The following is a 15,340-nucleotide window of genomic DNA, read 5'->3' on the forward strand; positions in this document are numbered from 1 at the left end:
AAGTCAACATTATGTGAAGAAGCACATAAGTGCTTGAAGAGTGACTCAAAATGTGTATGACCACAGATAATTAGATAAGTGTGACAAGTTCCTAAGTACAATTGTAAATATGAAGTTTAGGCCAGTCACATAATGACACAGTGGTTGTGTATAAATTCATTTTCTGACAATTCAGTACATGTTTTAATCCACAACATGAAAAATGGGTGATGTATAACTTCATTGAATAACATACAGATCTGTCCAAAGATATTAACAGTGACACATTTAAAAATGTTATATTTAATCATACATGCCAGAGCTATATATGCATAGTAACTACACAAGATTTAAATTATCATACAATGGAAAATTTGCATTGTTCGAAGGTACATTCACATACACAATAAAACTACAGGTGAACAATCAAAATATGAAGTTCATGTACCCCCATTTCTGTGGTAGTTATTTAAGAAAAAATGTATATGAATATACATGCAATTCCTCCTTATACACTATAAGTGATTTGAACTCTACTCAATGTAAATTGGTAAAACATGTCATTTCTTAGGACTGCATATTCAGTTTAGTTCTCATAGTTTATTACACATTCAATCATTGAGTAATGGGTCTTCAATTATCACAAGTATTTCCCTGTAATTATGGTATAATTATTTCATTTTTAAAAATCATAGTAATGTTTACATGATGATCATCGAATATAAAAAGGTGTGTCACAAAGTCAGTATCATCAGATATTGACTGTCGTGTTTGTGAGGAGACAGAATTGTGTGGACAGAATCTAATAGTGTCATAATCCTATGGAGTCAGAATCGAACAGCCATAGACAGTTAATCACAACAGCAAAACAAATACAACATTCAAAATATAGATCTTATAAAGCAACTAATAACAGCCTAACTTACTCTAAGATGCAACACAAAATAGATTTATCCTCGAACACTTCAGTATTAGCTGAGAGGAATGGTTTATTAAGCGAAAATGAAGCAAACAACTCCTCTTGAGCTACAGTATTGCTTAATGACAGAAAAGTCATGTTACCATTATTAACTTAACGTAATAGATTCGGCACTGTATCGCTGCTACATCAGAACCATAAGAGAAAGATGAGAAAGCCTGAAATAATTTTGTTTTTAAATAGAAAGACACTAAAGTACTGAAGTTACTTACTTTACGCGGTTATTTACAACATGCATAAAAATGTTGCTGATAAACTTTCATCAAACCATAAAAATACTGCAAGCAGGAAAGAAAAAGTTGTCAAAATGTAGAACATATATAAAAACACGTCACAGATCAATGTTTATAACATGAGTGTTTACTTCTGGAATGTCTAGTTCTACATAACAGACCACTACAACATTTTCACTGTTAGAATGTAACACGCTCACTACGAATGTTATCCTCAGATCTGAAAATACTGTTCACACAAAAGCATAAAGTTCGTGCTCTTTTTATTGCTTGTGCAGTGCGGAAAAATTCATTTATCAGCACGCAAAAAATATAGTGCAGTAGGTGTAAACAGTAATAAGTAGGGAAACAAAATTTTTCTTTGAGACAATTTCATTTCATAACTTTGCAAAGCTAGAGAATTCACTTCACACTTACCTAGCATAATTCATCAGTAGAGAAAAGAATATTTTTAAAACCATCCATGCTCATTACTCGAAAGATACACTATGTGATCAAAAGTATCGGGACACCTGGCTGAAAATGACTTACAAGTTCGTGGCGTACCCCCCATCGGTAATGCAGGAATTCAATATGGTGTAGGCCCACCCTTAGCCTTGTTGACAGCTTACACTCTCTCAGGCATACGTTCAATCAGGTGCTGGAAGATTTCTTGGGCAATGGCAGTCCATTCTTTAACGAGTGCTGCACTGAGGAGAGGTATCGATGTCGGTCGGCGAGGCCTGGCACGAATTCGGCGTTCCAAAACATCGCAAATGTGTTCTATAGGATTCAGATCAGGACTCTGTGCAGGCCAGTCCGTTACAGAGATGTTATTGTCGTGTAACCACTCCGCCACAGGCCGTGCATTACGAATAGGTGCTCCATCGCGTTGAAAGAGGCAATCGCCATCCCCGATATGCTCTTCAATAGTGGGAAGCAAGAAGGTGCTTAAAATGTAGGCCGGTGCTGTGGTAGTGCCACATAAAACAACAAGGGGTGCAAGCACCCTCCATGAAAAACACGACCTCACCATAACACCATCGCCTACTTACTGTTGGCACTACACACGATGGCAGACAACGTTCACCAGGCATTCGCCATACCCACACCCTGCCATCGGATCCCCATACTGTGTACCATGATTCGTCACTCCACACAACGTTTTCCCACTGTTCAATCGTCCAATGTTTACGCTCCTTACACCAAGCGAGGCGTCGTTGGACATTTACCTGACTGACGTGTGGCTTATAAGCAGCCGCTCGACCATGAAATCCAAGTTTTCTCACCTCCCGCCTAATTCTCATAGAACATGCCGTGAATCCTAATGCAGTTTGGAATTCCTGTGTGATGGTCTGTATAGTTGTCTACCAATTACACATTACAACCCTCTTCAACTGTCAGTGGTCTCTGTCAGTCAACAGACAAGGTCGGCCTGTACGCTTTTGTACTGTACGTGTCCCTTAACGTATCCACTTCACTATCACATCGGAAACAGTGGACCTAGGGATGTACAGACGTATGACACAAGTGACACCCAGTCACCTGACTACGTTCGAAGTCCGTGAGTTCCGCAGAGCACCCCATTCTGCTCTCTCACGATGCCAAATAATTACTGAGGTCACTGAGATGGACCTGGCAGTAGGTGGCAATACAGTGCACCTAATATGAAAAACGTATTTTTTGGGGTGGCCGGATACTTTTGATCGCATAGTGTATATCCACATATGCACTCTTATCTCCAAACAGGTGAAAAGAAAACGTGTCATCAGCAAGCGCTGGTGTTTTATATAGGTAAAATTTTCCTGTATTCTCGAGTTTCCAATGTATATAGCAGGTCTGCTTGGTATCTCAAACTGTAATTAGTGTTCTTTCTATATTCGACAGCTCTAAACGTCGTAATACCTCTCTTCAATAGTACCGTCCTCACTGAAGGCCTTTCATGACAAAATAAATCTATTTTGAAAATACCACTGTGACACCTTTACACCTTTAAAGAGTGCACTTTTCTTACATTCTCTTGTTCCATAAATAGCTGCAAAAAAAATAGTTCCTCAGTTAATTGTGTCTTCGTGTGAACAACAGATTTTATTAACATTCACCATAATATCCTGCAAACCATAATCCATTTCGGTTAAGGCGCTCAGTCCGGAACCGCGCGACTGCTACGGTCGCAGGTTCGAATCCTGCCTCGTGCATGGATGTGTGTGATGTCCTTACGTTAGTTAGGTTTAAGTAGTTCAAAGTTCTAGGGGACTGATGACCACAGATGTTAAGTCCCATAGTGCTCAGAGCCATTTGAACCATAATCCATTTCACATAATACATCGAAATTGCACTATAATATATATACCATATTTCAACCATAACGCTAATGACAACACACACACCCACGTCCAAGGGAGGACTCGAACCTCCGACGGTGGGAGCCGCGCGAACCGTGGCAAGGCGCCTAAGACCGCACAGCTACCCCGCGCCGTAAAAACAGAGAAATTGTAGGTGACTGGTTTGTGGATGAAGTATCTGAAATTACTGTTAAATCTTCAGACCTCAGAGCTGTGGGACTGGACGGAATTCCCTTAATTCTGGGCTATTATTGGGACAACTTTTACTGTTATTTTAAATAACGTAATTTGTGGTGGAATTGTGCCTGACGAGATGACAGAGGGTAAACCTGTCCTCGTACCAAACAAGAAGGGACTGAAAACCGTAGAAAACCTACTACCTCTTACACTGCTGAACTTTGACTACAAAACTGAGATATTAACAGCGGGATGAACCCGTTGCTTAAAAAAGAAGTAAAAAACATTAGGTTTGCATCCTTGGAAAGACTACAGTGTCGGCTGTTTCTGAAATTAGAGACATAATTTCACTGGCTATTGTGACAATATCAACTGCAACTTTTTTTCATCAATTTTAATAGTTTTTGATCTTGTCAGCCATATTGAGGATAATGGAGAAAGTGTGCATGGAAGAGAAAGTAATGAAACACATTCAGAATGAATATCTTCTGGGGTGCAAGTTAATGGGCATCTAACAAAATCTTTTAACATTCAGCAGGGTGTGCCACAGGGGAATCTGTTCTCCATGCTTCAGCTTTAACTGGCACTGTTTTGTACGTCTCATTTCCTTCTCAGCGCTGAAGGCATCATAAAAATAAATACTAATGCTACAGTTACACATCCGAAATAAAGAAACTTTAGAAGCTTAAGGGTAAAGGAGCTGAACCGATCTAGGCACGCTGTTTATTCTTTGTTATCAAGCTGTGAACGTACGTCAAAGACAGAAATATAGTCCCCGGCGCTGAAGTTAAGAATACAACGGTGGAAGTTACAATAGTGCAGATATTACAACAGACGCGATAAAGAGTGCATGATGGGCCCCTGGCGTTGATTGTTTTCTGTCCACGGTAGTTGCTATCGTCAGGGTTTCCTTAACAGCGGCCGTATTTCTTCTAATCAAAGGGTTGTATTCTACAGATTTAATTTAATTTAGGTTCTATGCCGCAAATAAGTACCGCATTTGAAATTGGTACGATGCGCATTACCTTCGTGCGAAATTTGTATCTTTGGAGGCAATAAATAGCTCATCGGCGCGAGGAGCGCTAAGCAACAAACAGATCAGTGTTTCCTCTGTCAAATTTCTTCTCCAGAAATTCACCAAAATTCTTCGTTCACCACCTCGTTTAATCTCTGAGTTACGCCCTTAACAGGCCTACTTTCCGTACGTAACGCTGGCAGATATATACAACTTTTAAAATTTATCCAGTTTGGAAACAATTTTTGTTTTTTAATTTCTAACTTTGGAATTTTTCGTGCTTGACAAAAAGTCTCTACATTTTACAGAGTGATTGGAAGTCTGTCCCTACATTTTGGGAAAAAAAAAACAAAAAAAGTAAAAAAATTTGTAGCCAGGAGTCGCTGCGCCTAGAGACATGGCATTAGGCTGTCTACAGCAAGCTGGAAGCGCCTGCCATCTCTCGGCCGCTTCGTGCACTACGTTTGAGATGCGCTGCGGCGATGAACGGCCAATCAGCATGCGGTGTCTTCAGACAGTCCCACCGCACGGAGACGCAGTTGCTCCGAACATACTATCGTTGTTGTCAAAATTGTGAACTACTAACATACTGACGATAAAATACACAAAAAAATGTATCGATAGTAAATAGCGTGGCGGAACTGTGATCGAGTTCTGGCTTCCTATTGTTAAAGAGAAGATACATTTGGAAGGACATAACCTGAACGGACCCATTCAACTTGGAAATGGTTAGTTTTATCGTAACAACCACTGTCACGTATTTTTCGCTTAGCAGCTAGCTTTCACTTTGCATAGCACATGTTGTATATAATATAGTCGGCATAGTTTATAGCGACAGCGCTTTTAATGACGTATTGGTTATAACAGCGAAATCTAGCGGTACCGTCTAAATCGTGTATAAACGGTGAAATTCAGAAGATCGACATCGATTATTGCAAGTTCTCGTATCAAACGACTTACTTTTCGTCACATTTTCGGAGAAACGTATCGGCTACTGGCTGTTACTCGCAGCTGCACTCACATATAAGTAAAATGAAATGAATTCTGTGTTTGGCATTAGTGCCATTCGGGATTTTCGACCGCTTGCTGCAAGTAATTATTTTTATTTGACGCCAATTCAGCGACTTGCGCGTAGTTGACGATACAATGATGAGCACACACACACACACATACACACACACAGACAGTCCCGAGCGGAGAGAATCCGGCCCGGTTCGGATTTCTACCCGGAACCCCGTGATCAAAGGTCAGCAAAGCTAACCAACGAATTGTTGACTCTTATCAGTAACTTTGTTACGATGAGTGACGGCTGGTGACACTAAAGTAAAATATGGACTTCATAAATTATTAAACAGCGTTAAACTGACGAAGAAAGAAAATACATAACTTGTAGTTCGGTGCAGCGCAGATTTTTGTAACATTTCTATCGGCAATAATGTTAGATGCATCCATGTTTCTGCGTGTTATAAACTGGCTGCGCTTGCATTTAATCAAATACAGCCTCACTAAAAGCCTCCCACACACTACACGTAAAGGCACAGTCTCTCTGTTTGTCGTCCAGCGTTTAAAGGACGTAGTTGTGAATTTGCAAACGCCCCAGAAGCTGGAAGAGATGCGAGACGCTCAGCGAATACAATACGATGCGCTTGTGTCAGAAATTAGAATAGAAGTACGCATTGCACACGTTGGGGATTGTATTAGTGTTGTATTCATTACGTTGAAGCGCCTTATATATAACGTATCAAACAATAAAACATATTAGTAAATATGACAAAGTTCAAAATTCAAACAGTAAGCAGCTTTTTCAAGCAGCAATAATTGTTCTATATTTCGCTTAATTTAATCAGATTAACAAATATCTCTTTTTAAAGACATTCCGAGGTAGCCTATGTTCTTCTCCAGTATTTAAGCTATCTCCATACCAAATTTCATCAAATTTGGTTCAGTGGTTTTAACGCGAAATAAAAGTTCCTTTCGCATTTATAACATTAGTTTGGAAAGTATGGATACGGATAATGTCCAATGTTTTTTTTTTGTTTATTGTATATTTGGGGGGGTACTGACAACAATGTAATACTTGTCTTTAAACTCTTTTTTGCTGCAAGCTATTGATTTCAAATCAGGCGTTAAAACAAATGCACTGTTAAATGCAAAATGCGTACGCCCATCTTAAAAGCAAAAAGAAAACAAAGGTAAGCGGTTACCTTAAATAGGACGCTATACTGTATTATGCGTACTATACTGCATTTCAAAGTTAAAGCAACTGGTTGAAAGACTAAACAACGCTGTCTTTTCCGTGACGCTAGAACACCAGAAAATTACATTTGAATCTGAGTTATTTTTTGAGAGTAGGGAAGTGGAGTAACAGTGTATTCATTATAGATGCTTTGTGCTTATGTGTGTTAGATTTTCTCAGTGAATCAAGTACAATACGTCACATTTGTACATTTTACAGAGAAACATGGGACAAAGTATAGATCTCCATGTAATTTATGTATAGAGTACTATTAATTTTGCTACTGTTGATTAATTTTTGTAATGTAGTAACTGGAACTAGGTTGTGTCATTCATTACTATTAACGTACACAGCATCTACATTAGGTTGTAATCATGCCTATTTTAACTCATTCACTATCCAAGACCGTTATGGACATTACTGAACATTTTATATTATTGCTACACCTTTTTTCACTTATTACAGGTTTTATTTATTTTTCTGTCATTTTATTGTTGTAAGCTCTACTAAGCATAAGTAAAATTCTCTTCAGTCGCTCTCCACATTGTATTGCTGCTACTTTTTGAAGTGTTAACTGTATGACAGCCTAAAATTTACAGACACGAAATTTTTATAAAAAAACGCGAAAGCCCGGTTCATACGACTATAGGCTGAAACAACCGTTTACCGTCGGTCCCTTCGACTTCATTATAACCGGTTTTAACTGCGTTATTCAGACTGTGTTGCATGCTAAATTTAACATGAACTTGGTATTTGATAAAAATCATTGAAAAATGCGTGAATATTATATAAATTGTACCACAGTTTTGGCAGTTTATGTAAGTGTGTCGTAAAAGTAGAGATTTAAGAGCTAACTAAAATAAGGTATCGTTATCTTGTGTTAGCCTCGTTCTGTGAAGTTCAGATATGTTAGGGAGATTCTGATGTGTCCAAAATTCAGTTCCTTGTTTATTTTCACTTTACTTGTAGATGAGTAATAGCACCATCATCAGTGGCTTTTTGCGTATTTTACTTAACCACACATTCTTCTGTTAATCTCTTTGACTGTCTTATACAATGTAGCTGGTATTCAAGACGGCTTGTTCCCTGTATTTTTTATTTACTTGTTGGCTGCGTTTTCCATGACGTGAAAACTGTGAACTATTTCACAACACGCACAGTTACACTAATTGTGATACTTGAGAAAAACAAGAAATTGTTTTGCTCAAGGCAAAATCTTCCAAACACATGTATATGTCGATAAACCAAAAAACAGGCGTTAATAGTGATCGTGATGAGGAGAATTCACCTTAAGATGAATATGTAAATTTGATTTATCAGAGGACATTAGTTGTATTTTTACAATATCACATTTGTTGACTTTGGCAGCTGAAAACGAGGTGACTGTTTCTCAGCCTAAAGAAAGAATATATATATATATATATATATATATATATATATATATATATATATATATATATATATATATATATATATATATGACAGAATGAGCAGCAGTGGGCTGAATTGTAGATTTGAATATTTACACATTTATATAGAGAAACTGAGGAAATATTCAAATAGTCAGTTCAGTCCTTCTATTAAAACTGTTCTTGGGCTTGTAATTTGTAAACTGGCGTGAACAGATATTTTGGGTAGGTAGCTTTAAGTACCTATTACTATATCACTTATCCAGAAAGTAAGGTAGACATTAGTCTTTGTCAATGTGACCAAGTGGTCAGACTTGAGAAATCTGTGTCTATCTTTCCCAATTCTTCTACAGCAGATTCTCAAGATTTATATATAATGGCTTTAATTTTTTAAATCCTAAAAATGCGTCTCAACATCGGTCGTTATCTAGAGTTGGTGTTTCCTTCTTCTTCTCTTCTCTCATCCCGAGTGGATACAAACAAAATGGTAGGTACATAATGTGTATACCCTGTTGTTTCATCCTAGTTTGATTTTAAGAGGTAAAGTCAGTTGCTATTCACAATTGAAACCTCTCCAAGCAAGAAGTGTAGCTGTTCGATATTGGAAGCATTTGCTTTTAAATATATTCCGTTCTCAATACTGAGCTGTTCTGTCATCATTTACACTGCAGAATTTGTGTGCATTATGAATTCAGCACTGAACTGACTGTTTCTCAGCATAATGAGTTGGGAAGCGTCTCCCAGAGAAGGAGTTCTGTTATTCTGAGGAATCTAGCACCTACAGGGAAGGGGAAAACTGTGTTTAGACACATACGAGACTGAGGACATGAGACAGAGTGACGCATCTCAGCAAAAAAACTGTGTAGACGGCAGTGACATTGAACACTGAAAATTAGAGAGAATCATTCATTCAGACACATATGTTTCGAAGGCTCCCATCATTGGATCATTGGGTAGAATTGTCAGGGATGTAAACAAAATAAAAGCTACACCCCCATACTATGCGATTATGGCCACATAACAAACTCGAACTGAAGACAGAAGACTTTGGTTATTATGGGACATACTAGCTATAATCTCATCATATTAAAAATGAAAGAATAGCTGCAATCTAGTACGTTGCATTATTAATAGAAAATTTCCTGTTTTCGACAAGTTTCAGCTTTTTCAAATGGATAATTTGGTTGTTAATCAACTTCTAGATCCTTTGCCATTTTACGAATTTACTAATGACTGTTCATGCAAAGAAATACGTCTAATGCTATGTAGCGACGAAATATATGTGTTGAAAATGGTTTCTTACAATGCTAACAACACCTTATAAGTACAAGTGCAAATAAATACAAAAGAGAAGCATATCGTATTGGTGTTGTGTTATATGGTGATATACTTTACTTAAAATGCATATCGACATTAAATACATTTAGAGTAGCGTGAAATAGTTCTTGTTGGACCACTGCTAATACTCTGTCTCTTAATTCCTGGAACATCATTATACGTAAACCTTATTTCCCCAATGTTGCTAACTATAATATCCTGTATTAACTAAGTCACGTTATATCATTATTTATAACAGGAACATTGCGACAGAATCGAAGTACTTTAGGAATAAAGGAAACTAGTCACTGAAATGAGGGAGTGTTGAGTCCACAACAGCATACACATACAAAAAGAGAAGAGATTTGCTAGCTTTCAGAATAAATTCTTCCTCGAGCTAGAGTACACACACACACACACACACACACACACACACACACACAGAGACACACACACACACCACACTTATGCACATACCACTTCACGTTACATCACCCTCATCCTGCAGATCTCTCCACCGCCTTCAGCACGTGTTCATTACGTATATAGCCTGTGCACAAGTCACTCCTCCATTCCACATTCCTAGCCAGCAAACCCGCTTCCTCCCTCCGAGCTGCTAGCTGTTCACCCCGAACGCTCTTCCTGCCTCTACCCACCCCATTCTGCACAGCACAAACCCCAACCAAGCCCACCTGCTGAGCTGCAATCTTGGTATTGTGCATCTAGGGTACAGAGGTGTGATTGTAGTGGAAGGGGGGGCGGGTGCAGACATGGCTGCGCACACTAGCTCAAAATGGATTTATTCTGAAAGTAGCTACGTTTCTCTCTTTTTTTCTGCATACCTGCTTTCAACTCAACACTTCTGCTTTTCGGTAAATAGTCTTCTTACTCCCAAAGTATATATATTATTTTCTTTACTTTGATTGTGTAGATCGCATAGTATCACTTAATAACTATGATAATTATTAATTAACTAGCGAACTTGGAAATTCTCTGCAGTTGCGAAATGAATATTCTTTTTCTTTTGCTACTGCCTTTATCCCGCATTGTGCGCAGGGTCGGCGGGGTTAAGTACGGAATTGGCATGGTTAATTTTTTTTAAGGGTAGCCGGATGCCCTTTCTGCCACCATCCCATCTCCCCCCCCCCCCCCCCCCCCCACCCCGGGACGATATTAGTGTACCCCAGCTGTCTGTGTCTAGTGTAAATCGTGAAATAGTGTGAATGTGTTACAAATGTCTGCGAAGTGGGACGAGGGAACCAGCCTAGTATTCACTTCACCTAGGAGGATGTGGAAAACCACATCCAGGCTGGCCAGCACACCGGCAGTCGTCGTTAATCCTCCATTCGGATTCGATCCGGGGTCTGCATGCCCACCCGACTCCAGGAAGCAGCGCGTTAACACTCAGCTATCCTGGCAGGTAGTTGCGAAATGTATATCGGACTTGTAAGTAATATCTTTCTCCCATTTCTGTCTGCTCATCTCTTCCTCCTTCTTTGCTTGTCTATCTCTTCTCTGCCCATTTCTTTTATCTCACACCTCTCACTGTCTATCTCCTTCTCCCACTAATCTATCTCCTCCCCACCCCTCTCTCTATGCACCACCTCTTCCCCGCTCTCTATGTCCATTTTCCCCCTCTGCTCTCTGTCCATCTCCTCTTCCTCACTCTCCAAGACCTCGATCCTTATTGTTAATGCGAAAAAAAGCTCGACTGAGAAAAGGAGTCACTTAAATGAATGGATAAATCCATTTGGATCAGTAATATAAGGGCTACAAGAGAGTATCTCAAGCTGCTGCACTTGTGAGGATAGTAGCTTCAGTGAGAGTATTCTCATAGTTTCAGTGTGTGAGTAGTTAGGATTTCAAAGTTTTGTATGATTCAGGTTCCAATGTACAGTAGTATTCTAACCCCTTTATAAATTAAATATATATTAATATATATTACATATATTTAATAGATACACAGCCGATCTCCCTCTGAATGGTTTTTTGGGGTATCATGCACAAAATCTAAAATAAACTGGTCAATACCTTTCCGAAATTTTTGCTAACAGCGTTTCCCCTTTATAATTGCATCTATATTTATTTACCATAGGTAATTAATAAACATTTAATATGGGAAAGTATTTCAAAAACAATTAAAAATAACAACTCTTTTGTCAACAAACGAGGAAGAATATATGTAGCAGACATCTTCAATCTATTGTTATGAAAACCTGTGTCGGCACCTTTCAGCCGACGTTAGTCTGTGCAAGTCATTCTACTGTGATAATGGGTACAATTTTGACTAGTTTTCACTGTTATTGTTTTTAATTCTAAATAAACACGACGAATGCGAATAATTTCCCACTTACCGCGAGCGCTCACCAACACCATTAGGCAATTTGTGCACGCCTCTCAGACCTACACCAATTTCCACATGTGTGTATGTCACACTTCTCTGTGCTGCGGTAACACAGAGTATAGGTGCAAGTATTTCGTGATGAATGTAGGAAACTACGGTATAATGACTTTGACACTCTTTAAGTTTCGACCGGTCTGTGAGGCTTGTACGAATAGCAAAATGGTTGGGCTGAACGCACGCGGCCGGCCAGGGTGGCCGAGCGGTTATAGGCGCTACAGCCTGGAACCGCGCGACCACTACGGTTGCAGGTTCGAATCCTGCCTCGGGCATGGGTGTGTTATGTCCTTAGGTTACTTAGGTTTAATTAGTTTTTAGTTCTAGGGGACTGATGACCTCAGAAGTAAAGTGCCATAGTGCTCAGAGCCATTTGAACTATTTTGAACCACGCGATAAGCGGGAAATTCAGGTTAAAGTCCCGATCCGGCACAAATTTTCATTTGTCACCAGTATATAGCACATCTCTACGTAACGCAGCTGAGACTAGGTTATTCACATATTCGCATGCAGTGAATTTGTTTCGAATTAGCTTCGTATGCCTGTATATCGTCAATGTCCGCCCATTGAGACATTCAAATCAATATTATTATTTTAAATCTCATATGTGTAGCACCATGGAAGTGACTGTCACTTTTAAGTACCTTATTTAAGACTTTAAACCAGGAAGGTTGCAATTTTGTACATTTTGTGCCCCCACTCAGCTTGTGTGTCTTCTTTTATTTGATTGTGTTTGGTTGGTGTATTGCCTAGAGAATGTTTTCACCGTTTGTGACTTCGGAAGCTGCGGTTGACAATGGAAGCAAGATTTTAAAAAAATCAAGACGTGTTTATAGGATTTGTCGAGCTGGAAAAAGCGTTCGGCACTGTAAAATGGTGTAAGATGTTCAAAATCCTGAGAAAAATAGGGGGAAGCTACAGGGGGAGAAGATTAATATACATTATGTACAACAGCCAAGAGGGAATAATAAGAATGGAGGACCAAGAAGGGGAATGCTTGGATTAAAAAGTTGTAAGACAGGGTGGTAGTCTTTTGCCTCTACTGTTCAATCTGTACATCGAAGAAGCAATGATGTAAATAAAGAAAGGTTCAGGAGTGGAATTAAAATTTAAGGTGAAAGGATACCAGTGATTAGATTCGCTAATGAAATTGCTATACAGAGTGAAAGTGAAGAAGAATTAAGCGATATGATGAATGGAATTAACAGGCTAATGAGTAGAGAATATGGACTGAGAGTAAATCGAAGAAAGACGAAAGTAATGAGAAGGAGCAGAAATGAAAACAGCGAGAAACTTAACATCATGATTCATGATCACGAAGTAGATGGGTTAAGGAATTCTGTTACCTAGGCAGCAAAACACACAACGACGGACAGAGCAAGAACATTATAACAGCATACATTAAGTTACACCTGACTTGTCCTACATTCTATGTACCAATAATTCACTAACAATAATTTACTGTACGAAACAATGGAATAATAAATTATTTATATAATGAGTGGCCAACAAAATAATCCTTTCAGTTTGATTTGAATTTCTGAAATATTGCCATTTTCCTGTCCTGTATATAAAGGCAGCTTAATAAAAAATAGCTACTAGGAATAAAAACAGAAAATAACTATAGTAAACATATGCTTAAGTCCCCCACTGATTGAATCTATACATTTACAGAACAATTAAAACTCTCTCAATTGTCAGCTTCGATTTCAATCCAAGAATTATTAATTTGTTTCAGCTTCAGTCAAATAAAACCAAAAAAGCAGAAAAATTCTCCTTCCGTTACTGGCTACAATTCGCCAGTCCACAGATCTAGTACTTTCTACATGCTTCTTGTTTTGTATGCTTTGTTTTCAATTTGTTGTTCACTTATTTCTTCTTACAGGAAAATCCTCCAAAACAATGCACAAAGTCTGCATGTAATGGAACTACAAACAGTCCAAAGGCGGTAAGTAATATTAATATCAGCAGTTATATTGCTTGTTAACATTTGGAGAGTATTTAAAAATTAATTAAAAACAGCAACTCTTTTATTGGGGAAGAATAAATTACCAGCCATTTTCAGATCTTTTGTTACTGAAACTTGTGTCGACACGTTTCAGCCAACATTAGTCTAAGCAAGCCTTTCTTTCTTTTGTGATAACGTGGTACAATTTTGACTAATTTTTTGTGTTATTATTTTAATTCGAAATAAACTCGCTGATTGAGAGTAACATGACCTTGGGTGTGTTAGGTATATACGTGATAAATAATGGTGAAACATGAAAGTATGTGCCAGAGTGGGAGGTGAACACGATTTACCCAGTTATCACGAGCGGTCACCTGAACCATTGGGCTATATGTGCACGCCTCACACATCATCTCAAACTTCCACACGTGTATGTGTGTCACACTTTTCATTGGTGTGGGAATACAGGGTAAAGCTGCAAGTATTTAGTGATGAAGCTGGGAGAGTGTGGTATGGTCATGCAGACACACATGTGCACACTCACAAAAATCTATCGGTCTGGGAGGTGTGTGTGGATAGCGTAATGGTTAAGAAGAGAAAAGACATTTCTGGTTCGAGTCCCACTCTGGCACGAATTTTCATATCTCACCAATAGGCAGTACATAGATACCTAACTCAGCTGAGACCAAGTTATTTTACATTGAGCGACTTTATATCGAATTAATTTTGTCCTGCTGTAAATTGTCATCAATGTCTGTCCATCCAGACATGGAAGTAAATATTTACTATTTTAAATCTAAAAGCTGTAATACCTTTGAAGTGATTTTCATTTTTAAGTACCTTCAGAACTGGGGGCAACAAGATTGCATTTTGTATGTCTCGTGGTCACTCAACTTGTGATTGATTTTTTGCCATTTTGTTGGTTGGTGTGTTGTTTAGAGATAGTTTTCAACTTTTTTTATGAATTCACAGCAATGCTGTTACATCAGTTTGCAGTTTCTAACTACAAAACTGACATGAATCCTTAATTTCATAACTCAGAAATAATTGAGCAACATGAAAACGTTAGAGCTATCTGAATTTTGGATGTTTTATTCAGATTTTTGATAGTCTTAGCCACTAGAATTTATTTATTTATAGGATCTAAACACAGATGTGAAGTTATGGGATATATCTTAATATCATGCCGCTTCTCCTCCTATGTGGTGTAGTACAGCACCTCGATGTATCATTGAGTCAACAAACGGTTTGAAGTACCCTGCAGAAATATTGAGCCATACTGCCGCTATAATCATCCATAGTACTGAATGTGTTGCTGGTTCAGG

At 38.4% G+C, this 15,340-nt stretch overlaps 1 protein-coding gene across 1 annotated transcript in view; it reads left to right on the forward strand.

Annotated features, from left to right (window-relative positions):
* The first annotated feature begins 5,228 nt into the window (after positions 1 to 5,228).
* The window catches only part of LOC126292063 (uncharacterized), an 86,851-nt gene continuing 76,739 nt past the window's right edge, over positions 5,229 to 15,340 (forward strand). The window contains exons 1-2 of the mRNA XM_049985867.1: positions 5,229 to 5,435; positions 13,953 to 14,015. Coding sequence (XP_049841824.1) covers positions 5,433 to 5,435; positions 13,953 to 14,015 — 66 coding nt within the window. The 5' untranslated portion in view covers positions 5,229 to 5,432. The remainder of the gene's footprint in view (positions 5,436 to 13,952; positions 14,016 to 15,340) is intronic.

Source organism: Schistocerca gregaria, chromosome 9, assembly GCF_023897955.1.
Source record: "Schistocerca gregaria isolate iqSchGreg1 chromosome 9, iqSchGreg1.2, whole genome shotgun sequence".
Taxonomy (NCBI): domain Eukaryota; kingdom Metazoa; phylum Arthropoda; class Insecta; order Orthoptera; family Acrididae; genus Schistocerca; species Schistocerca gregaria.